This window comes from Nylanderia fulva, unplaced genomic scaffold (assembly GCF_048542155.1).
Source record: "Nylanderia fulva isolate GAGA-0341 unplaced genomic scaffold, ASM4854215v1 Scaffold7, whole genome shotgun sequence".
In the NCBI taxonomy this organism is placed as follows: Eukaryota; Metazoa; Arthropoda; class Insecta; order Hymenoptera; family Formicidae; genus Nylanderia; species Nylanderia fulva.
Window position 1 is genome coordinate 6492625 of NW_028190807.1, and position 24060 is coordinate 6516684.

The window sequence follows — 24060 nt, forward strand, 5'->3', positions numbered from 1 at the left end:
CGTTTGCACCTCGCGCGCTATCTGCACTCAAAGTGCACATGCGCAGCTGTCACCTGTCATCGTCAAAGTCACGTTTGTAATCGCGATACATCCATATTATAATTTTCGCGTCTAAAATGCGAAATAGACGTATTTAATCAAGATTCGGAGGAAGAGAAGAAAATTGTAAGAAAGCAAAGACGGCGAATCTGTTATCCTAATAATAAGTAATAAGGTATCTTCCAAATCAACACGTACGAAATTTGGTTAGAAACGATCGAACGACACGCGCTCTATTGTTGAGTGCAAAAGCACGATTAGAAACGTCAGGGTGATGAGTGTTGAAAACGCCAGTTTCATCGATTTTGTTTTTCGTCACACAGCTGATTTTGTATATTTACGTACATAAGTATTACACATCGATTAAATTCCGTCGATATTTAATTCCGCAGATTCATGCAGTGCGTTGTTAATTTTGCATTCTGCTCGAACAATGGATAATAATGCGACTGACAAATCGGGGAGACTTCAGTCCAACGAAGAGGTCATCGAGGAACTTACCCGAGATCTCGAAAGTTCCTGCATCAACGCGAACGAGAGTACAAAATCGAGAAACGTAGAGAGTGATTCCTGGGATATCCTGGATAAGGAGCACAACGAAGGTGAGGATGATGATGCACAAAATACAGATCCTTCAGAGGATGTGGACGAGGATCTTCTCAAAGACAGAGATTTATTACTTACGGAGGCTGAACAGGAGGTAAATGTTTGCGATGTGTTTCTGTGTAATTATTATCACACAATTTATTGTACATTTATCTATTCTTCTCACAGTCAATGAAATGCGAGGCGGAAAATTTAAAACAGACAGGGAATGATTTTTTCAAAAATGGTGAATACGTACAAGCAACATCTCAATATACGCAAGCATTGCGAATTTGTCCTTTAGCGTACAGTAAAGAAAGGTCTATATTGTATGCTAACAGAGCAGCAGCAAAAGCAAAATGTCAGGTATGTATTGAAATAAATCAAACCATTAACACATACAATATACAATATTTGCATCTTATAATTTTATCTAGTATTTATATATCTAGTCATTATTAACAAATAAATACTTTCAGACGGAGAAGGATTCTGCGATATCTGATTGTACGAAAGCCATTGAATTAAATTCCAATTATGTAAAGGCTTATGTTAGGAGAGCACAATTGTACGAAGAGACAGATAAATTAGATGAAGCGTTAGAAGATTTCAAGAAAATATTAACATTTGATCCCAATCACACGGAGGCTAATCATGCTATAAGGGTAATGTATTACTTGCTTAAAATGTAAATATTTAAAACAATCGTTTACGACAATATATTAATGTATTAATTATTACTCATTCAGAGGTTACCTCCATTGATTAATGAAAGAAATGAAAAATTAAAAACAGAAATGTTGGGGAAGCTTAAAGATTTAGGTAATATGGTATTAAAACCGTTTGGCCTTTCTACAAATAACTTTGAGCTGCAGCAAGATCCCAACAGTGGTGGTTATTCCGTAAAGTTTCATCAGAACCCTATGTAACAAGCTAGTTATATATTTCTTATTTATAAGGATTATGGATAAAATGTCTCACTTATCCATAAGAACTAAGATATATTTATATATACTATAATCCTATTGGGGATTTTATCTCCCTAAAAAGAGACCCACGTAATAAAATATAGATATTAATAAAATATTCTTGCGATATAAGATCAAGATTATGCAAACTGGGTGGGAAAACATTCCGTTGGATTTTATAGATTAAAATTATCAATGACAAAACTAGTCGAGATTTTGAAATATTCCTTTGTGTCGAGTTACAACAGATAGCTATTGTGAGTCATAACATTGGAAATTCCGCTATATTTGGCGCCGATATAACAGACTGGATATAGCTATGGTTCAATAATAATACCAGAGCTATATGCATCGCCGATAATTTTAGCCATACTTCTCGTACCGAAGTTGAACGACTTTATAGGTATTTCTCAAGTTAACGAACGAAACTCTGATCATAGAGAATCGGTAATCGATATCAATCGATAAAAGATTTACAAAGGCGATCACATAATACCGGAAGTAAAGTCTCAATATTAAAAATACTCGAGTAAAGTATATCCATATTTTCCTTTAGGTGATAAGTAGTCGTTAAAACAACGAGAAAATTTTAATATATTCTCATTCCATCACGCAACAAGAAATTAAATACAGCGAAATCTCGAGGGAGAGGAGGAGGAACGACTTTAATTCATTGTTGAAAGATATTTTAAAAGTCACGCGAGATAGGTGCAACGAACGATTACAAGGGCGCGGAGGAACGAACCGATATATGACGTCATCCGCTATACCTCGTATTCCGTCATCGTCGAAATAAATAATTGATAAAAATTCAATAATAAATATTTAAAGCGAATAAATGAAAATATACTAGAATTTTTTAAAAAACGCGTTAAGTTTTACACACTATTATTTTTTAATACATTATTTTAATAATTATATTTTTAATACATTATTTTAATTATTTTTTTTCGAGATATCAGTGAGATAATTATCGATACGACATATGCGAGAGGAAGGCTTTAGATTGACAGGTGGCTCATAATTATTATTTTTTGATATATATTATTTTAATAATAATTTTTTTAAATACATTATTTGAATTCTTTTTTTCGAGATATCGGTGAGATAATTATATCGATACGACATATGCGAGAGGGAAGCTTTAGATTGACAGGTGGCTACCCCGGGCGACGTAACTTGTGCTCGTGGGAGACAAGGACGGTACACGTCACGAGCGTGAAGAGGGAGAGACCGTACGTGCGATATATACACACGCGCGACAGCAGTGCGCAATAGTGAAGGACGGAGTCGCAGTCGTGGGGCGTAAATACCGGGGAAGAGGAACTCGGTTAGTACTTTGGTAGTACTCGCTCGTCGACGACGACGTCGGGAGCGGTGGCGGGTAGGTTTTCGAATCGATAATTCGAGCGCGATCGTGACAGATGAAAGACACTTCCGGTAGGAAGGACTCGCTCGGAACGTCGATTCAAGCACCCGCGAAATCGCTCTCTCTCTCCTTCTCTTTCTCTTCCTATCCTTCTATATCTATATATATACGCATAGAGAAGTGATAAGGGTGCATCTACCATCGGCACCCTAGGGTAGTTATTATCAACGTACCGCTACCTATATCCGGCGCGACTGACGTACGTCTCCCTCGTACGTCTTCCGGTTGGAACGGGACGCGGACGACGACGATGTACAGCGACAAAGGGGTAAGCCGGAACTTTAGACATATAAGTTCGCGAGTTCTACTTTTCGCGAATCACGACACTCCGACGGTGCTTCGCGGACGGAATTAGGTCACTTGATTTTACCCTGGTTTTTGTTATCGAGTATCCCTCGAACCTCCCACCACCTTGTGATAACGATTCTCCGGTTGGTTCCTCGGTTCTCGAAAAAGGATACGATGCTCTCGAAGCTGCTCGTCTCCTTCGTGTCATTTTTGTGTCTTCGAACGAGATAGTTATTGCGTGAATATCGAAGGAAGAGACGAGACTAGAATAATGTATAATTAGGTTAAACACAAAAGGTATCTTCACATTCGAACTCTTGTAAAAAATCTTTGGGTTTTAGGAGTATATATATTTCCTTTTTTTATAATAAATATATATTTCCAAAAATATTTTTGATAATTTTAGAAAAACGTCAGGCTATACTCCTTCAATACATGTTTTAAAATTATATCTAAATTGCTGTTACAGTTTTTACTATTTCTCATTTGGAAGTTATATTTAAAGGAATTAATTAAGGAATTATATAAAAAGAATGAAAATATATGACTCTTATAAAAGGTGTGAATCTACAAATGTTTCCTCTTTTTTTAATCATATATATATATTTCCAATATTTTTTGACTAACATTTTTTTCTTCTAGATAATTCATATAGAATTACAGATTAATGTATATAGAAAAACATCAGGCTATTCTTCAATATTCAATTTAAAAATATATCAAAAGCTGCTATTACAGTTTTTGCTATCTCTCATTTGGGAATTATATTTAAAGGAATTAATTAAGGAAAAAAGAATGAAAATATATGACATTATTATATTTCTAGACTTCACACATCTCTTAAAATAAAGAGAAAATTAAGGAATTATATATAAAAATAATGAAAATATATGACTCTTGTAAAATGTTTTTGAGAATTTACAAATATTTCCTCTTTTATCATATTTTTCAATATTTTTTATTGAAATTTTTCTTCTAAATATAATAATATAAAAATACATCACACAGGCTATTCTCTTTTCAATGTTCAATTTAAAATTATATCAAAATGTGCTAACAATTTCGGTTATATCTCATTTGGAAGTTACATTTGAAGGAATTAGGATAATTAAGGAATTATATATAAAAACATAAAAACATATAACAGTATTATATTTCTAGATTTCACACATCTCTTAAAATAATAAGAATTCAATTAAAAAGATTTCGCCTGAACAAAGTTTACAAGTAAAACTCTTGACAATAACTTTTATTGATTATATTAATTAATGTTGACTTAATGTTTTTTAACTAGAAATCTTGCGCAACATAAAGGTGTCTTTAAACTCTTGCGAAGTCTTTGAGATTCTACAAGTATATATTTTCTCTTTTTTGATGATAAATATTTTCAATGTATTTTTAATAAAATTTTTTTTCTTTTAGATTATTTTTAGAAAATTATTAAGCTAATTCTTCAATATTCAATTTAAAATTATATCAAAATCTATTACAGTTTTCGTTATCTCTCATTTGGAAGTTATATTTGAAGAAATTAATTAAGGAATTATATAAAAAGAATGGAAATATTGTATATGACACTATTATATTTCTAGACTTCGTATCTCTTAAAATAAAAAGAATTTAATTAAAAAGGTTTCGCCTGAACAAAATTTATAAGCAAAGCTCTTGACAATAGTTTTATTGACTATATTGATTAATATTGACTTAACATTGATTATAAATCTTGCAATGCACTGTTTGCTGTAATTAAAAAATAATAATTTTAATAAAAAAGAGAAGTTTTTTTAAATGGATGTTTAAAGTTTTCCATTAGTTGCCATTTAATAATTATGAAAATTATTGTAAAGATAAAATATATATGTATACATAAAATGTGTAAAAAGCGTGGCAAATTAATGCACAAGCGCTTAGAATAATAAAATTTTCATCGTCAACGAGAGAGCGATGGCAAAGTTAGATTTCTGATATTAGGTCTCAACGTCGTATATCCTCTCTTTTGATATGTAATTTCTACATGGGTCCAATTAGTAAAGGAATATTCGTTTCTCTGAAAACCATCACTTCAATTAACGCATTTTCTTGAAAGATATCGATTTTATGGACACGTGCATATCTCTATTGAGACACGAGAGAAAAATACATACGTACTGATTGCTCTTTTTTCATCAACTAGATATTTTTAGATGTAAAAGTGGAATTTTATTAAATTTTTAGATTTTTACCTTTTTTTTGCGGGCTCACATAGTTATATTTTATTAAAAAAAAGTGTGTGTATAAGTATATATATATATATATTCAGATTTTATTCGTCAGAATTTTTGTTGTAACAAAAAAATGTGCATGTGTATGTTTCTCTGTATATACAAAATTTTTAGTTAAAGATTACATATATCTGTCTATATGATATTGATCTAAAATCTATAATGTACTAATTAATGTGTGTTTGTTGGTAACAACAATTGAATATTCTATCAGTATAGCATTATCGATCGAATACGAGAGCAAATATTTTTTTAAAGTTCTGGTTATTTAATAATTCATGTGTGCATTTATTTTCAAAAATTGTTTACCAATAGATACAAAAGTTAGTCCCTCAAACGTAATTGCACAAGCAAACTTGTCGAAAAAAAGGATTTTTATTTAACACTCTATTCTTTCGTACTTCTGGGAAATCTGATAAACGCCACGCTTTTAATTTGATTTAGGAAGTTTTACTTACAGCAAACACGTTCGATTGCACAGATCGCATCGCGAAAATTACTCGTTAGCTCTATCGTCTGATATATATGCATTCCGAAATGAATAACCGAATGAAAATGTTCAAGGTAAATATCGAAAAGTTTGTCAACAATTGGCGATTAAAAATGAAAGAAATTTGACAAACTAACTTCCTTACAGCAAGCAGTGGTTAAACTAACAATAAGTATCCACGAACTCTATTTTAAATTTCTTTCAAATTAATTTACAATTTATCCCTCAACATTTTTAAATATAAAATTAGAATTTATTTTAAAATTCAATTCTATTTAAAATTTTATTTTATGGCTTCTTTCGCGAAAGTAAAATCCACAATTGCAAAGTTAACGGTGGGAAAAAATTACGACCGAAGAGTATGTCGTTTAAAAGTCGTATCAAATTATTTACCGGTGTATATGTGTGTATACATATATATATATATATATATATATATATATATATATATACACTGTTAATTTCGCCGACAGCAATTAGACAATCCGTAACAATTAGCTCGAATGTACTTGTCACTTTTCCGCAAATAGGTTGCATACGCATTACGAGATTAGGGGATGTGCCGTGACTGACTTTCTATCTCTATTTGCATTAGTCACGTCAGGATGCCTTTGATCTCCGATGAATCATGCAGATAATGCAGCAGCGAATTATTCTTTCCACACGCGACATATACATATTCAAGTGCAGATGAAAATTACCCCGAAAATTCCCGAGCGACACTTTTACGACATTTTAATTACCCTCGCGGAATACGCATGACATTTTATTACATTACGTCACATGTAATATACACGTTTTGCAGACTCCATGCAAATTATTGCAATTATTACTTTATTAAAAAATATCTTCTTTCTCCAAGTTTGAAAAATAATACTTTTTTTCTTTTAAACCTTTTTATTACGATTATTATTTTTTATATATAGTGTTTTATGAGAGATTTAATCTTTTTATTTAAAATAAAAGTTTATTAAATTTTCGAAGGACCCTTTCCTTTGCATATTCCGGCATATTACACTACCTCTCTGTGATCACATATTTTGTTTAATTTGCAATTAATTCATCGTATCACTCTTCATCGCAATATTGAAAATTCCGAGCGTATAACGTATGCAACGTTTGTATGGTGAATATTATACGTGAGAACACACAGGATAATTTATTTATCCAGCAGCCGATGCTTTTCCGAAGGGAGTTTTATAATATGAAAAATTTTTGTTTACAAGCGAGACGAAAACATTTAAACGCTCCCCATATTCAAGAGGGGGATGTTTTTCTTAAGTATATATATTATATATAGTTTATAATATCATCGATTTATCCATCTACTATGCTGTGTATTAGATAATAACATGTTCGCAAATGGTGATTTTATTTTTTTATTATATATACAGGGTATCTGACATAAAATGTCACACTGAAAATAATTATACAAGTAGATCTCATTATTTGGAAACGATTTTTCCTCAGCAAACATATCGAGGGAGGCCGTCATTTTGTGCATGTTATCAATTTTTGCCATCATGTATCTTTATAACTAAACCTTAAATTAAAATTTTATTAAAGTAAACTCTACTTGAAATTAATTAGAGAATGTGGTTTTGTTAATATTTTATTTCCACAAGGCTTAATATTTGCGGAAAACCCTTTATTTTTATTAACTCGAAAATGATTAATTGTCTCAATATTTTTGCTGAGGAAAAATTGCCTCCAAATAACAAGATCTATACTTGTATAATTTCGCTGTGACCTTGTCAGACACCCTTGAATATAAAAAGAAATATATTTATTTTTCTCTTTCTCTTGAATGAGATCGACTTATATCTACATATACACACCCGCATACACAGATATATATATATCTAAACATGCTGTGTCATGTCACCCACGTATACGCCTACGCGAACTTTACGTTTCTCCCTGTGTGCGATATCAATAACGTTAATGAGCAAGTGCAGGTGAAACACAATTCTTAAACACGGAGAATCTACGTCGGATCAGGCTTAAAGTGTGTCGTTTTTCGAAAGGTCGATAAATCAAACCGAGCGATATATATAAAGGCTCTAAGAAATGACGTGCGAACGATAAAGTTGATCCAAAGTACGGCTCGTATCGTGGGATATATATCCTGTTTTATACGATGAAATATCATATATCCTTCGAAGGCGTCTTCATAATGACGGCCCTGCTGATACATTTGATATGACTTGGAATAAACTCGGAAGATTTATCGATACGATCGGTTTTTAGGTTTTTCCTCGTCGTAAACGTAACTCATATACGAAGAGCTCGTTTCTCTCGAATAATTGGTCCTTGGAGACAAGGACCCAACTTCTTTCTCTCTCTCTCCGTTAAGGGAAAATAATCAATATATAACGTTACTGAAGACGCACTTAAGTCGCCTCTCGATTTAAGATGCTTATTTTTGCTTCGCCGCGTAGTCGGCGAAGAAAAAAAAAGAAGAGAAGAAGGGTGCAAAGTCTCGTATAATGCTCGTTCCAGTTACAGACAATGAGAAACAGACCGCGAAATCTGCAAGCTCGTCGCAGGAGATGGCCCCTGCGACTGGGTCTGTTCCTGATCTACGTCCTGGTGCAGTACGTCGCCTCCGCGAGGATCGCATCGTCTGAGACGACGACGACGATGACGCTCACCTCGAGTTCCGTGCAGTACGAGGGCAGCTCGATGTCGGAGTCGACGGAGTCTTCGATCGTCTCCACCGACGAGACGATAGAGGAATCGTCGACAATCATCGAGGAGCCGAGAAGAAAAATTCATACTGAGGGATCTAAGAATGAAAAGGCGAGAGGACACGGAGATGCGAAAGCGTCCGAGAAGGCAAGTATACGAGACCTGGCGAAGGAAGGAAAGGAGCCACCGAAGAAGGAGACCGAGCCGCCTTTGCTGAAACATGTCCGAAGCACTACGGTTAGTGTAGCGACCCAATAGGGGTTGATTTTCAAGAAAATTAGATTAGAGACTCGGATCATATTATTACATATTATCGTATTTAGATTATATTTATTTTATATTATTTTTTTAATTTGTTATATTTTATTTTAATTTTATATATTTTATTATATTATACATTATATTTATATTATAATTTAAATTAAATATATATAATATATATATTTATTAAAATATTATATATAATGAATATAAAAAAAAAATATATATATATTAAATATACATATATATATGTAAATTATCGGATAAAAAAAGCTGCGGATGCATTTCATGTAAATGCACTATGCACAAGAGCTCGATGATTAATTGAAAATTATTTTAATTAATTTTTAGATAAATAATAATTGATTAATTTAAAAAAATGTTAACAGGTTACTCCGACTATCCAGACGACTCCTGTAACGAAGCCTTATCCGTATCCCACCGTGAGACCTCGAAGAACCAATTGTTCGGCGCCTGCCATAGAACAGTTTCCACGACCGTTGATGGGTCCAGAGGCTAGAAAGCACGGCGGACTCATAATACACATTCTGGTCGCTATCTATACGTTCCTGGGCCTCGCCATAGTGTGCGACGATTACTTCGTCTCGAGTCTGGATAGAATCTGCGAAGGTAAACTTACCATATATGTACAAGATTTTCTTCCGGTTGTAAGATAATCTCACTTTCAAGTTACATAATGTTACGCGTGGTCTAGTTTCACGCAAGAGAAGATCATGTTTCATCGTATATGAACGATATTTGTTATTAACAGAGAATAATATATCATCTCAGCATGATTAATGGTTTTCTTTTACAATGAAGAAAAATGTTCGTAATGCTATCTTTGTTTACCCGATACATTCAAATTCATCTAGTTTGAAAGATAGCTTCCATGTGACCTGACTTTATTATTCTTTTTTCTCCAGAATTAAGACTGTCTCCCGATGTCGCCGGAGCGACCTTCATGGCAGCCGGTTCTTCCGCGCCTGAATTAGCGACGGTGATCATTGGTGTGTTCTTCGCCAAGGATGACATTGGAGTAAGTACAATCGCGATCACTTAATCGCGCTTTGTACACTTTGCTACTAAATTATTGAGAAGCGTGAACTGAATCGAAGAACAATATTTCATAACGAGCGGGCGAATTATATATTTGTTCTATTAAGGACTCTCGTCGTTATTGTCACTAGCGGGTCTATGCAGTTGTAAACGCACCAGATGTTATCATGTTCCCGCCGCAATAATTGACGGGACAAGAGTCCGATAATTAAACCTCGTGTTGTTCATTTCAGGTGAGCGGCGTTATCGGTAGCGCCGTTTTCAATATAATGTTTGTTATATCGATCTGCGGCCTATGCTCCGCTACGGCCTCCAAATTGAATTGGTGGCCTCTCTGTCGAGACTGCTTTTTCTACGCCATCTCGATTCTCGTGATGCTGGGCACCATTTACAACGAGACCATATCTTGGTTGGTATATTTGATTGAACTCGATTGCATCCGATCCCGAGTGGAAATTCATATGAAATATTAATACAACGAATCAACATACGTAAAACGCGAAAATATTAATTTTTCAGGCTAGAGTCTCTGTTCATGTTGGTCATGTACGCAGTCTATTGCGTGGCACTTTCGTTCAACGTTAAATTGGAACGTTGGGCGAAGTCGTACAACATTCCGTTCCTGCCGAAAGACGATGAACCCGCCGAGGAGAGCGCCCTAGTGAGTTACAGATCCTTACAAGAAGAGCGGTTATCCTACACCGGCCCCAACTCACCGATCACCGAGCAAATCAAGAATCAGGAAGGTACTTAATTATCTTATTTGCATTTTCCTTTAGTATTTTCTATACAAATCTGAGAATATTACCCTCTTCTTTCTTTAGGAAATGGCATTCAAGAAACAATCGAGCAACAGCAGCAGCAACAACAACAACCACCACCGGTACCGAAGCAACCCGAATATTATAAAGCGAAAGAACCGGATCCCAATGAAGTCTCGCCTCTCGTGATGCCCACGGATGGCAATAAATGGACCTTATTCACCTGGGGTCTGGTGTATCCCATTCATTTTATGTGTCGAGCAACGATGCCTGATTGTCGGCAAGAGAAGTGGCGGAGCTGGTATCCCTTTACCTTCTGTATATCGATGATCTGGATCAGTTTCTACAGCTACATAATGGTGTGGATGATCACAATCATAGGTAATAGATTATCATTTAAATGCAAATCGACAGTGTTTTTTGTGCAATATTAAGGCTCCTGGGTTCTCGTCGTGACCATGTTAGATTGTGACGTCAGAGGCGAGAAAGATACGTATTTATCGAAATATTTTTTCATTTAAAAATCACATCTAAGAATTTTTAGCGTGTTTTCTCACAATTCCAACATGATCGGCGAGGACTCAAGAGCCTTAATGGAACTGTATTAGTAAAGCGACTAATTTTACTATTAGGAAGCACTCTCGGCATTCCCGACACCGTCATGGGCTTGACTTTCGTTGCCGCTGGTGTAAGCGTACCGGATGCCCTTTCCTCGCTGGCGGTTATAAAGGAGGGCCTCGGCGACATGGCGGTCAGTAACGCCGTAGGTAGCAATGTTTTCGACATTTTGGTATGCCTCGGTCTTCCGTGGTTTATACAGACCGCCATGATACAGCCTGGTTCGCACGTAAACGTCACCAGCAGAGGTATTATATAGGGAGTTTATCCATCATTACATATCTGTAATATATATATTTCATCGTTTACACGTCTTTCGCATTCTAGGTTTGACGTATTCCACTGTTTCTTTGCTATCGACGGTGGTATTTCTAGTGCTGGCGACACACTTGAACGGCTGGAAGCTGGACCGACGATACGGTGTGGTCTTGATGATCTGGTACTTAATATTCATCGTGTTCGCGGCACTATACGAGCTCAACGTCTTCGGCCAGATGAATCCTCCAGTATGTCCCAGCACGTTCTAATGCAAAATACGCCTCGTTCGTTTCCCATCTTTGCTTTGCTCAAACGCGGAACGATCGTCCGGAACTAGGAGTCGTCGTCTCGGCCGATCGGATCGCGAACGATGACGCGCGCACGGTATCGCGAAATAACGCTCAGCGACTTTGTTCCCTTCACCCTTCCCCTTTCTACTCGATGAGCGAAGGCTGAACGAGAGAAGACGGAAGAGAGTTTTAGAAGCTAGTTGCATGTCCGAAGAAGAAGTATAGTCTTTAGCTTGTTGCGGAATTGGAGTGACCGTTCCAGGTTTTTTAGGTAGGAAAAAAACAGGGCTTGAGCTTTCTTTCTTTCTAGAGTTGTTGTAGAGAATGCAGACAATACGTGCTCGCGCGTGAGTACACAGGCATTGTATCCTATTAGTGCTATCGAAAAGTGACGAACGAGTATTTTGCTTGCTTCCGTTCGCGATTACGAGTTTGATGGAATACGGATTCCTCACGGTCGAATGTGTATGTATAATTGAATCTCACATGAAAGTACAGACGAGTTACGAATTTTTTAAAGTAACGAATTATTAAAATTCTCGGGATACGAGAGCTCTCGAACAGACAATACAACTGTACCAACATATTGACAGTATCGCGGACAGTTGTTTGCTATAATCAAAAATCGGCGTGTTTCAAAAAATGTAATTGTTTATAAAGTTTTAACTCTCTCTCAAATCTTAACTCTTAGCCACAGACCTTATTGTGTCGCGCGCGCGAAACTTGTTCGAATCGAGATATAAGATGTGATACGTTTTATACAGCCATAATCGCGCAAATGCCTGAGTACCATGAAAGGAATGCGTTTTGACAATTAATCGTTTTATATCCTAACATTATATAGATTATAAAAAAGATACAGTAGATATACGGCTTGTTAGAATATATAGATCTTAGGAGCGTCATGTCTGCGGCTAAATGTTAAGACTGTTAACGGTGCTATGCGAATATATCGATGGAAATTATGGAGACTATTATGTCTCTACGGAACGTATATGCAAGATTTTTTCTTATTGTTATCGCAATGCAAATAAGCGTGATCCTTACATCTTTTATTCGACATTTACTTGACTTTTTTTCAAATACGTCTTTTTTATATCACAAACTCTCTATATTTTATATATAGAGTGCATTGCGTGAAATGTATGCGATATCAAAATAAGAAATATTTTCGTGCGCCTCGAAATTAATTAATTAATTATTTATTTATTAAAATAATTAGGATTTACTAATTTTTTTCCGATAAAATGCTGCCGGCATTCAAGTAGACCGAAAGAGACGAGACTTCGCGAGATCAAAGGAGATCCCTTGTTAGCGTGAGTGTGAGCGTACGTAAGATCACATCTTTTTCAAGCATAAAAATGGATATCTTAAAAAAAATTCGCGCGAAGAATAAGCCAAAAATGAAAACTACTCTCAAAAACTATTCTCATGAAATTATTTTAAAAAATGACCGAAATTTTCGAGAACGGAGGAGCAAGCGAAATTTCATTCGTGACCAAAAAAAGAAAAAAATAGATGAGGAGGGAGGGGCAAAGGGAGAGTTGGTTTTTTCCACGAGGGTGAACGAGCGCTGAAAAAGACAATAATTAACGCAGCCTTATCCGATGAAAGTATCTACAACCAGCACTATATATATAACTGCGCGTTCCTTGAGAGGAACCTCTCGCACGGTATAAAATCGGCGTATCTCTCCGCTTCCGGGATCCTTTGATCTTTCGAGCGCGCCGGGATCGGTATCTTGTTATATGGGCAAGTTTATTAATTAATTCCGCGATGGAGTTCTCGCAGAAAAAGAAATTAAGAAGAAGAGGAGTTAAATATATTAAAGCTGAAAAGATATTAAAATAAAAAGAAAACATCGATTTGATGAGATACAGGGTGTTGAAAAAAGGTAAAATATTTTAAGAGGATTTAGTATGTCTCAAAATAAGTTAAAAAGTCTTGATAAACATGGATTCGCAAATATGAGCCATATTTTTTAGATATTTTTTAGATATTTGCAATATCTCGTATAACTTAACTTACCTATAATTTGATTTAATTTACTTTCGCATGAATAAAATAATAAATAAAAAATAACAAAAATATAAAAATTAAGTATATACAAATCAAAAACGATTTATTTGCGGATTCAATATTTATTAAAACTTTTGACTTGTCTTCTTTAAAATATTTTATCCTTTTTTTCAACACTACATTCAATTAAAAGTGATAAAATGAGACTTTCGAATCGATAGGACATTGTACGGATAGTCTCGATGAAATTTATATGAAAGATTTCCTTTATATAAATTGTCTTTATATATTATTGATATATCCTGCGAGTCGTCCGTCGAGAGTTGTTTTCCTTTAATCGAAAATGATCGCGGATACGCGATCCGTAAGAGATCGCAAGGATCGCGCAGACGCTTTATAGTGTGATTATAAAAATCTCTAGCGTACGTACACATACGTAATATAATATATTATATATATATAAATAACGCGAAAAGGCTTAGAAGAGATCTCATTACGATTATTGAACGTTCAACGTGTTTGTTCACTACGTTTATCCGTTATTGTTAGCGCGTTAGAGCGATGAGAATTACGCATATATATATATACGTATATATATATATACAAGAATATAAATAATATAGCGTTTCGATGCGTTTGATGCTGATCGTTTGAGTTGTTGCCGAATATATGTATATGTCATGTCGAGATGACGTGAAAAATTATTGGTTTAAGGCTCTTGAGTCTTCGTTGCGGCATGTCAGATTGTGACGTCAGAGGCGAGAAAGTACACGCTGAAAATTCTTATAAGAGGTCATTTTTAAATGAAAAGATATTTCGAAATGGCATTTAAAAATTTTTCGTGTTTCTCGCCTCAGGCGTCACAATTCCAACATCGTTGGTGAAGAACCACGAACCTTAATAATCCGCTAATATATACCGAGCCAAAAGAAAGAAAGTATATCTTCCTCAATCATCTCTCGCGAATGATCTCAGCATCGAACGCGTCGACGCGCATCGGCTTCCAGGATTTAGGAAGCGCCGAAGATCGATTTTTTTAGTAAGGCGCCTTAGATCTACGTTAAGCGGACCAGTCTCGCTATCGATTTCGCGGATCGCATCGCGACAAAATCGATCGCATAATTCAAAAAGGAGATATAAACTTCTCGTTTGCGTACAGGAGAGACGAAAAGAACATTCGTCAGCGAAGTACTTAAAATTTAGGCTTCTCTCTCTCGAAGGAGAGTATACTTAACTAAACTGCGATGACGTCAATTTAACGCTTCTGTCAATGAATAAGTATCTGGATATCCCAACTTTAAATGTCAAAAATGTGTCGGACCTTTTCTTCGGACCTGAAATAAAATAGAAGGATCTTTGTTGTTATTTTGTTTAAATGTAAGAATATAAGAAATATGATAAACAGAATAATTTAAATATAAGAAATATTATAAAAAGAATCTAGATGTCTAGCAGTAGTTAGTATAAAACAAAAATTATGCATTGACAGAAGAGTTGACAGATAAAAATGTGATTGTGAAAGACTTAATCGAGTTCTCAGACAGATTATCGTTCCCCTTTCTTTTGAGGAAAGAATTAAATCCGCCGCTGACGAATGAATAAGAGATTCGCGAGTCCGCATCTCGATCATCAACGAAAATGGAAACGTGTAAGGGATTAAGTTTAACGTTAAGTGGTCTACCCGTCTAATCTTTCCGGCGACCTTCCACCTACTGAATTTCCGGCTGAACGGCAAACACGATTGTTCGGGAACCGAATGTCATTAGAGTCAATTCACTTTGCGGCAATTATTAGAAAGTAGTAGTTATAGATAAAGTGCAGAGGGCGAGCAAAGGAGAGGCGCGTCCTCTTCATCATTATTCGGTTCGCCCGATCAATTTGACGGTGTCCTTAATAGCGTGTAAACAAAGTCAATAATACCTTTTTAGACGTTTCTCTCTTTCATAATTCGTAAAATTCTCGTTGTGACTCGCCCGTCCTTTATAATATATGTATATATCCATTTATATGTCAAGCGGTTCCCGAATCGCGGTCGCGAGAGGAAGCCGGCGTTTATTCATTTAATTATTTTCCGCACGTTTTATGTAATACTTACACAGAAACATACTTACATACATGCAAGGTACCTCTTGTACAAAACTCAAGATACGTACGATGATAACGTATTATCGATAACACGAAGTAATATGTGAAACGCGAGGGTGGAAACAAAGCGTGGAGATCAGACGTGTAATCTTGTTGTTGAGAAACCTACTATGGTATATAAGCGTATAGATTTTATATCACACATTGTGTACTTAGATATTATATTACCGAGATATTACCTGATTATAATTAAGTTTATACAGCCGTCTCCTCTCTACCTGCAGTATTATTCCCAGTCTTCGTCGAATACGTTCGTGTGTACCTGTAATTATCGCGTGGAGGGAGCCCTGTAATAACTCATCGTTTCTTTGGAGATCCTCATCATTTGCCTCTCTTCTTGCGTCTTCAGGTCAGGTCGGATCGTCCGCACAAACCGGCAGCTTCGCGAAAGTATAATATAAAACGGGTTACGCTGACACGTATACACAATTTATATAGGTAAAAAAAATTAATTAACTGTAACGTAAAGAAAGTGTATGTACAACGAATAACAACGATATCGGCTGCCACCGAGAAAGTGTGATAGTTATATATATGCTGCTAATTTGCATTATAAACGTATTTTGCTTTATTCTCATGTGTAACTTTCGAATTTCTTGATCTTTTCATTCTTTGACACGTTGCCATTTTTTCTGTGTATTTAATCTCGTGCACCAAGCAAAATACGTAATACGGATATTACCGGGATCTCTCCGACTTTTGTCTTTTTCCTATCGTTATTCAAGTTTCCAGAATTATATCCTAACGCGTCAATATATATCTAGTCATAGCTTATTACGACGTTATGTAAATAATTGTTCTACCAATATATCTCATTACATATAAATATTATACATATATATATTTATTTATAGATTTAAAAAATATATTATTTATATACATATATACATATATGTTTATGTATGTATGTATATTGAAAGTATACATGCGTAGCAAATGCAAGAGCCTAAAATACATATACATATATCTATATATATATTACATAATGAATTCATGCGCACCTCTCATCGCAAAGAGAACTATCTACCGAATGGAAACAATTTAATATTACACGTACCTTATTTAGCTTGACAGCAAAAAGAAAATAGAGAGTAGTTATGTACTCTGATGTATACTTAAAACGTTTCAACAATAAATAAAGCTATTGCTACCAATTAAATCTTGGCTTGAAAGATAAACTAATTAACTACTGTGTTAATTAATCTAGTTCTAAAATTTGCGAGCAAATAATAACATCAGATTTTTACAAGTTCCATTAATATTTATATTTTATCAAATTTTATATGTTTATCTTAAATATCGATTCGCACAACACGTGCTAAATATTGTTAATAATGTATACTTTGACAATCTATATTTTTAGCCATGATGATACTTTTTTTGTATGCGTGGAGCGTTTGCAATTATTTTGTTCTTATAACTGCATTCACGATGCTTACGAAACATTTTTGCGAAAAAATCCACGTATGGATTTTTAAAATTTATCACAGTTCTTTAACATAAAAAAATGACGAATGTGGCCTTTTGGACTCAAGATTCCGCAATTTTATGCTCCAGTTGCGTCTGTTGATATTCTTCATTACATGGTATATCGTGATTCGACATAGATTGTAATTTAAGCGGGCAATTGTCCAAAGTCGATTCAAGGGTGTAGAGTTTGTCGAGTTGTTGCCGAATATGATTCAGACATTCCAGACGAACGGTCTTTTTACTGGAGTCTGTCGAGTTTCTGTGTATCGTCAAAGCGTTGAACAATAATTGCCAGCCGTTTTCCTGGAGTTCACGACTTATATTCTCGATGGTCTCTTCCGTTTCTTCCTGTCGCATCGGTGCGTCATTCTAGACAAAACGAAAAATATTACATTGATAAAGTATATTCGGCTCGGTTGTTTTAAATGAATTTTTATTTGCAGGAGCTATATTAAAGAGATATTTTGTTTCCGATATATAGACCACGGTCAACTTCTAGAGATCATTTACCTTTATAACTTTTTATGACAAAAACAAGGAATCAATTTGTTTAAAAAATATAGTGCCTCCATTTAAAGAACAAAAATGATCTTTAAACGATCTTAAAAAGCGTTCTTTGGAACATTTTCCCAAATAGCAAAAGTAGTCATTTTGACGGCAAAATAATGCTATAACAGTTACTCTGTGGCTATCTGAGTTATACACTCAAAAATAAAAAAGCTTATGCGGGTGATCGATTAAAATGGGACACCCTATATATTTACTTCCGCGTTGTCCATGGTGTCGAGCATATGATCGATCGATTCCAAAATTCGAGTCTTCGTGGCGTGGAGATCCAGCTTGGGTAAATGCGCAGGCCCATTAAGTGTGAGTTTCTTTGCGGATTCTTCAATTGATTCCTTGATCAATGCGGATGACTCATTTGACGCAGCGTCGCCAGATGGTCTCTTCTGCTTCGTCGCTCTCGCCACGACATCGCGTTTACGTCCGTCGAGCCTCTTATCGTTATCTTCGTTTACCCTCGTCACCGCTGCCGCTTTCGCCCTTCAGCCTCTCTAGCTCTTCAAATTCCAGAATGAGCTTTCTCGCTTCTTGATACTCGCGCGTGTTCCGCTGATAGTCGACGTCGCTTTCGGTGTTCCTCATCTCCGAGATATATTCTCCGTTCCCGCCTACACCTTGATATCTCGACGATCTGAGATGTGGATTTATTATGCGCGATTCCTTCTCCTCTCTCTTCCTCGACTGGCGAACGCACGAAGCGTACTTGGCGGACATCTCGCTTTCGGCGTCAGAATATTCTTGTTCGTCCGGTGATCCCTGAAAGACAGTCTAAAGCGATCAGATAAATTAAAGCTGATTATACTATGTAGATTATTTTACAAAGTGAATTATATAGTTCACTTATATATATAATATATATATATAATTCCTAAGAAATTCCTAAGAATTATATATATATATATATAATTTTTAGGAATTTGCGAAACAAAAAATTTGACCTTACCTCTGGTTCTCTCAAGTGACTATGCCTCTTCAACGAGCTCTTGGTCGGTGCCGATTGCGTGTATTTGGAGCAAGCTTCGACATCTTCGTTGACCAGTTCCGGATTCACTGTGTCTCCCTTTATCCTACATAAGTATCTGTCGTGTTCGGTTCTTCGCTGACGACGGGCTTGCTGATACGACCTTCTGGGACAACGAGAATGCGCACCAGTCTGACAATCGTGCCAATATATCTTCTGCGACAGAGGACTACTCTGCGACTTCTTGATGGTCGAGCTGACCGGCTCCGTGAAGACGCATTCATATCGGTTTAACATAGCTTCGACATTTTCCAAAGTTCTTTAAGGTCAAAGAAACAATATATTATAATTTATTATTATTATATTAAAATTTATTATAACATATTATATATAATTATATTATATATATAATTTATTAATTCAGTTGAATAAGAAGCCATTTTTTTTATTTTACCTTGGTCCACTAGACGGAGAAGATCTTTGTCTTTCGGGCGGACAGTGGCATGAGGGACAATGCTTTTCGTATCTCCTCGTTCTTCTCTTTCGTGTCGCGATGCTGCGCAACGCATCCTCGTACTCGTTTTGCCCGCAATTGGAGCAGAAGTCGCCGCGATGATATCCGGCGTACTCTTTGTATCCATTCGCAGGCATTCTCTTGTACAGTTCCATGGTCTCCTGTGATAAGTCATAGCTCAATCATAGCTCAGAAGCAACTCTCAATCATCTCAAATGTAGCATAAACTCACCATATTCGTTACAATCGCTCTGACTCGCTTTACTAAATCTTTTTTCTATTTAATATATATTTATATATTTTTTATCAAAATTCTGTCGAGGAGAATTCAGATTTCTAATCGTTATTGATACATAATTTTTAATTTGCATCCCTCATGCCGAATTTTATTCGATCAGCGAAAAAAGAAGATGAAACATGAATGTCGAAGAAATATGAAAAATTATAAGTTAAATGATTACGAAAAATTATATACATCCGCACGATAGGGAACACGAGTTTGACAGGTTTTTAATCGATGCGAACATGTTTCGATTCGAGTTTATCGCAAAGTTTAATTCGCAAATTCACGGAAAATTTAATTTAACTAGATAACACAAGCGTATGCTTCGCGCGCGCTAAACAAATTTTTACTCCGCGAGTGTACATAATTTTAATTCGCCGAATTTCAATTATGTACATAACTCTAATTCCCGAATTTCTATTATACATAATTTTAATTTGCTGAATTTCTATTATAAACATAATTTTAATTCGCCGTATTTCTTTTATGTAAATAATTTTAATTTTTTATTTTCCATTATGCTCATAATTTTAATTCTTGAATTTCTATAATAAAAATATTTCCATATACATACCTATATATGTAAATATAAAATTGGCACGATAGATTTAATTACTTAAAAAATACTGTTTATTGTAAAACAAGTTGTATATCTCTCTTTTGACGGGGCATAATGTAAAATAAATATAGTATCATACATACAAATGTACACGTGTGCGCGCGACAACGCACAGGTAATAGTATACATCAATATTTTACAGTTTAACATCTTGTAGAATATTTCTCTTTCTCGACATACGGTCAACGTCAATTAAAAAGAAGCTAGAATATCACTGAACGGGGTTCCGGGTTCCTTAGCAGCTGCTTCGAAAGTCTCGACAAACGCCTTCTTTTGCGATTCCTTGGGCAGCTGAAATCATTTGATATGACAAAATAAGATAAATGATAAATGACAAGTATATATGTGTAAATTAAGAAATATTAATCTATACCTTGTGATAAAAGTCCGAAGCGGCTATGCACAACATCTTTTTATCTTCATATTCATATTTTCCTATTCTAGATTGAACGTACGGAAATCTACAATTATAGCTAAGGAATCGCACTATTTTTACGTTTATAACGTAATTTTTATGTCTATGTTTATATTTTTACAACAATTTCATGAAAGTATAAAAACATTTCTTTAAAATTCTTTTACTATTTTGTAAAAAAATTATAGAGTTAAGTCAATCCGGAAAAGGATACAAAGCTCTCAACCAATGATTCGTCGATGCGCTTATAAAGAAACAGGACAAACACCAGGTCGACATCGCCATCGGCAAGCTCTGAATGAAATTTGGTAAACTAAAGACCACCCAGTCTTGAAGGAGCTCCATTTCCGTGCAGGTACACGCTTTCTCACAGACCTGGAAGAATTAGAATTGCAGAGTTCACATTTGTCCCTTACATGCGATACGTAATTTCATCTTCTCGCAAATTTACGAACTTTAAAGACAACGGCGGAGAGTAATCTTGGATGTGGTTGTTGCGGAGACAGAAATTCTCCTATGACCTTGGTCAGGATCTCGGAAGGAGGGAAAAAGTCGCCGAGAACACTCGACAGAACCGTGCACAGCACCTCCACCTCCATGGGATGACCTTTGCGGATCTTGTCGAATATCGCAGATATACGCTCTATGGATCGGACTAGCGTCTCTGGTTCTACATCAGGTAACGGTTCTTCAACACCGGGGCGATTCAGTCGGTCGGCCGCCTCCGTGTACATACACGTCAGCAGAAGCTGCAACGCCGGTAAAGCCAGCAACGGGCTCGGTTGCTTCAGCCGGTCTATTGCGATCTTAACGACCTGCTCGGCGACCTTTCCAACTACGCTCTTCGTTGCCACGAGCCTCTCGAGACCCTGTCGGGGCAAATAAATGAGCAAGGTTTCTTCGTATCACATATAAATCGAGTTTATTGCAACGCTGTGTCTAATAAGTGACGTACCTGCAGCAGCATCTGATGTAAACCGGATGAGAGATTCTGGGATGTGACTAGAGAAAGGACTAATTCCAATACGGCTGGTGCTTCCGAGTCCGGAGGCGTATCCTCGGCGTGTTCCAGCAGGAAGAATACCAAAGCCCACATTATTCCCTGATGCTCCTCGCTTTGGCTTGAAATGCTGTACATAAGCACAAGAACTTAGACAAAAAGAAATTGTATCAAATAAATGAACGGATGATTTTGATCATTCTCTTTTACTCGATCGAAATTAAATTGGATTTCACGAAATTACCTATTTGAATCTTGCGAGTCAATGTGCTTCTGTATATACTCGATGGCTAGAGGATGTATAATATTCATTGTTTCCTCGCACTTGGTCAGTACCGCGCTTTGCAGCAGATACAAAGAGCCGTGAAGCGCGGAAACTCTGGAGGCGAGAAAGCCGGATTTAAAATTAATGTCCACTATGCGTTTCACCTTATCCAAAGTATCCAAGTCCTGATAAAGAGATAATATATTAGTTAAAAATTATTTTAATATTTTTATATTATTTATAATATATTATTTAATAATTAATAATATAGTAAATTAGTTAATAATTTATACTACCAAGGGCGTTAAAACGGCAGCGGCTTTACACGTAGAAATAGCCAGATATTGATGTAGAATCACGTTCTCTATCGGATGTATCCTGGAGACTTCTAGACACACGTCCAACATCCACTGATACTGCGATCTTTCCAGAAAGAGTTCCGAGATCGCCAGAATCGACTTGACGATCTCCGTCAACAATTGTACCGGTGTCCTGGCCTGCGGTGACATCCAGATGGTATAGTGTTCAATAAGGAAACGCAGACACGAGTCCAGATCGAGCGACGCGGACATCAGCGCGTCATTCCTTCTGTTCCTCAGGTCCAGAACGGAAGCGTTCAATTTGTCCTCGTACAAATTGCAAAGCGACCACAAGTAGGAGACCGACAGTTGACTATACGTGAATCTGTCGGAGATCATCGCGGCCCTCTCGACGTTTCCTCTGCGAAATATGTGCTCCAATCTCAGACCAGTCTTACCGTCCGCGTCGTTCATGTACTCGTACTTCCACAGGAGCAGCTCTTGTATCGCGTACAGTTTCTGAGAACTGATCTTGTGAACCGAGAGCTGCGGATCTCTCGGATGGTGAATCAGAACGCTGGCGTCGGGATTGCCGGGACACGGCAGCAGTAACGTCTGCAGCAGCAATCTCGTGATCGCTTGAACCGCCAGGCCACTGGCTTGAATCAGAGCCACTACGTCCTCCTTGGACGTGTTCTCGTTCTGGGGAAAGTTGAGAACGCTTAGAAACGCCATCCAGATCTCTTCGAATTGCGACCTCGATGTCCAGCCCAGTAAATTGACTCGGTAAATGAACTGCTCTAGAATATCCACCTCTTGCAGAAGATTGGACTCGGACGACAGCAGAGGGAAGTAGCACTTGGTGGGACCCGAGCCGACGATGTGACCCGTGCCGCGTTTCCACGCCAAAGGAGGCGTCAAGATGTAAGAGTTCACCAACGGCTGTCGACTTATGCTAACGACTAGAGATTTTATCATGTTGAACAGGTACGGCGGGATGTCTCTCGTGGAGGAGCCTTCCACCTGACGCTTCTCGAGCCAAGCTACTATCGACGCCATCTGGATGCACGCCCGAGCGTAATCCTTGGTGTCGTCGTCTTCGAGAGCCGGCTTTAACGCCTGCGAATCCACGATCGGTAGAGGATCCATCGTCGTTAGTACACTCTCCACGACTCTCGTGACGGAAATCGCCGCGGAACAGACCCAGGTGTAACGAGTACTCTCCCCGAAAATTTTACTCGGAGCTGCGTGCCTCAGAATCTCGGCCGCGCAACTCAGCGCGAGGTCCATATCGTGCGGCTTCAATTTATGAAGATTCCGTCCATCGGAATAGATCATCCAATGCACCAGCTCGAGACATAACATGGAAAACTTGGCGATATCCTCTTCGAATCTCACATCAATCTTAGCTACGTTGTACTTGGCCAGTTTCGGTAACGTCTTCATGTAAATCTTGACGGTTGGGATTATCGTGAACAGAATTTCCCAATAAAGAGGGTCGCTCATCA

At 36.6% G+C, this 24060-nt stretch overlaps 4 protein-coding genes across 6 annotated transcripts; 2 read left to right on the top strand and 2 right to left on the bottom strand.

Annotated features, from left to right (window-relative positions):
• Positions 1–18: 18 nt before the first annotated feature.
• Positions 19–1724, top strand: Ttc1 (Tetratricopeptide repeat domain 1). 2 transcript variants are annotated; one of them, XM_029301276.2, is made up of 5 exons: positions 19–214; positions 432–739; positions 814–990; positions 1104–1289; positions 1374–1724. In XM_029301276.2, the coding sequence occupies exons 2-5, from the start codon at positions 473–475 to the stop codon at positions 1551–1553; spliced, it is 810 nt and encodes a 269-aa protein (XP_029157109.1). In that variant the 5' UTR covers positions 19–214; positions 432–472; the 3' UTR covers positions 1554–1724. The 2 variants fall into 2 exon arrangements, with proteins under 2 accessions (XP_029157109.1, XP_029157110.1); XM_029301277.2 differs by having other exon boundaries at positions 19–165.
• Positions 1725–1871: 147 nt separating this feature from the next.
• LOC114929670 (putative sodium/potassium/calcium exchanger CG1090) lies at positions 1872–17321 on the top strand. 2 transcript variants are annotated; one of them, XM_029301279.2, is made up of 9 exons: positions 1872–3289; positions 8563–8988; positions 9402–9642; positions 9939–10051; positions 10305–10480; positions 10591–10817; positions 10896–11213; positions 11465–11698; positions 11778–17321. In XM_029301279.2, the coding sequence occupies exons 1-9, from the start codon at positions 3272–3274 to the stop codon at positions 11975–11977; spliced, it is 1953 nt and encodes a 650-aa protein (XP_029157112.1). In that variant the 5' UTR covers positions 1872–3271; the 3' UTR covers positions 11978–17321. The 2 variants fall into 2 exon arrangements, with proteins under 2 accessions (XP_029157112.1, XP_029157113.1); XM_029301280.2 differs by having other exon boundaries at positions 1872–2922.
• Positions 16989–20485, bottom strand: LOC114929691 (uncharacterized). The gene is given in 6 exon segments (XM_029301328.2): positions 16989–18001; positions 18397–18676; positions 18678–18952; positions 19140–19476; positions 19612–19832; positions 19904–20485. Coding segments are annotated over 6 exon segments (1425 nt in total). The 5' UTR covers positions 19907–20485; the 3' UTR covers positions 16989–17692.
• Positions 20486–20561: 76 nt separating this feature from the next.
• On the bottom strand, positions 20562–24058 carry LOC146720424 (huntingtin-like). Its single transcript, XM_085488648.1, has 7 exons — positions 22550–24058; positions 22233–22438; positions 21944–22118; positions 21444–21857; positions 21203–21363; positions 20947–21034; positions 20562–20864 (listed from the first exon to the last, which is right to left on the bottom strand). The coding sequence occupies exons 1-7, from the start codon at positions 24056–24058 to the stop codon at positions 20766–20768; spliced, it is 2652 nt and encodes an 883-aa protein (XP_085344774.1). The 3' UTR covers positions 20562–20765.
• Positions 24059–24060: the final 2 nt, after the last annotated feature.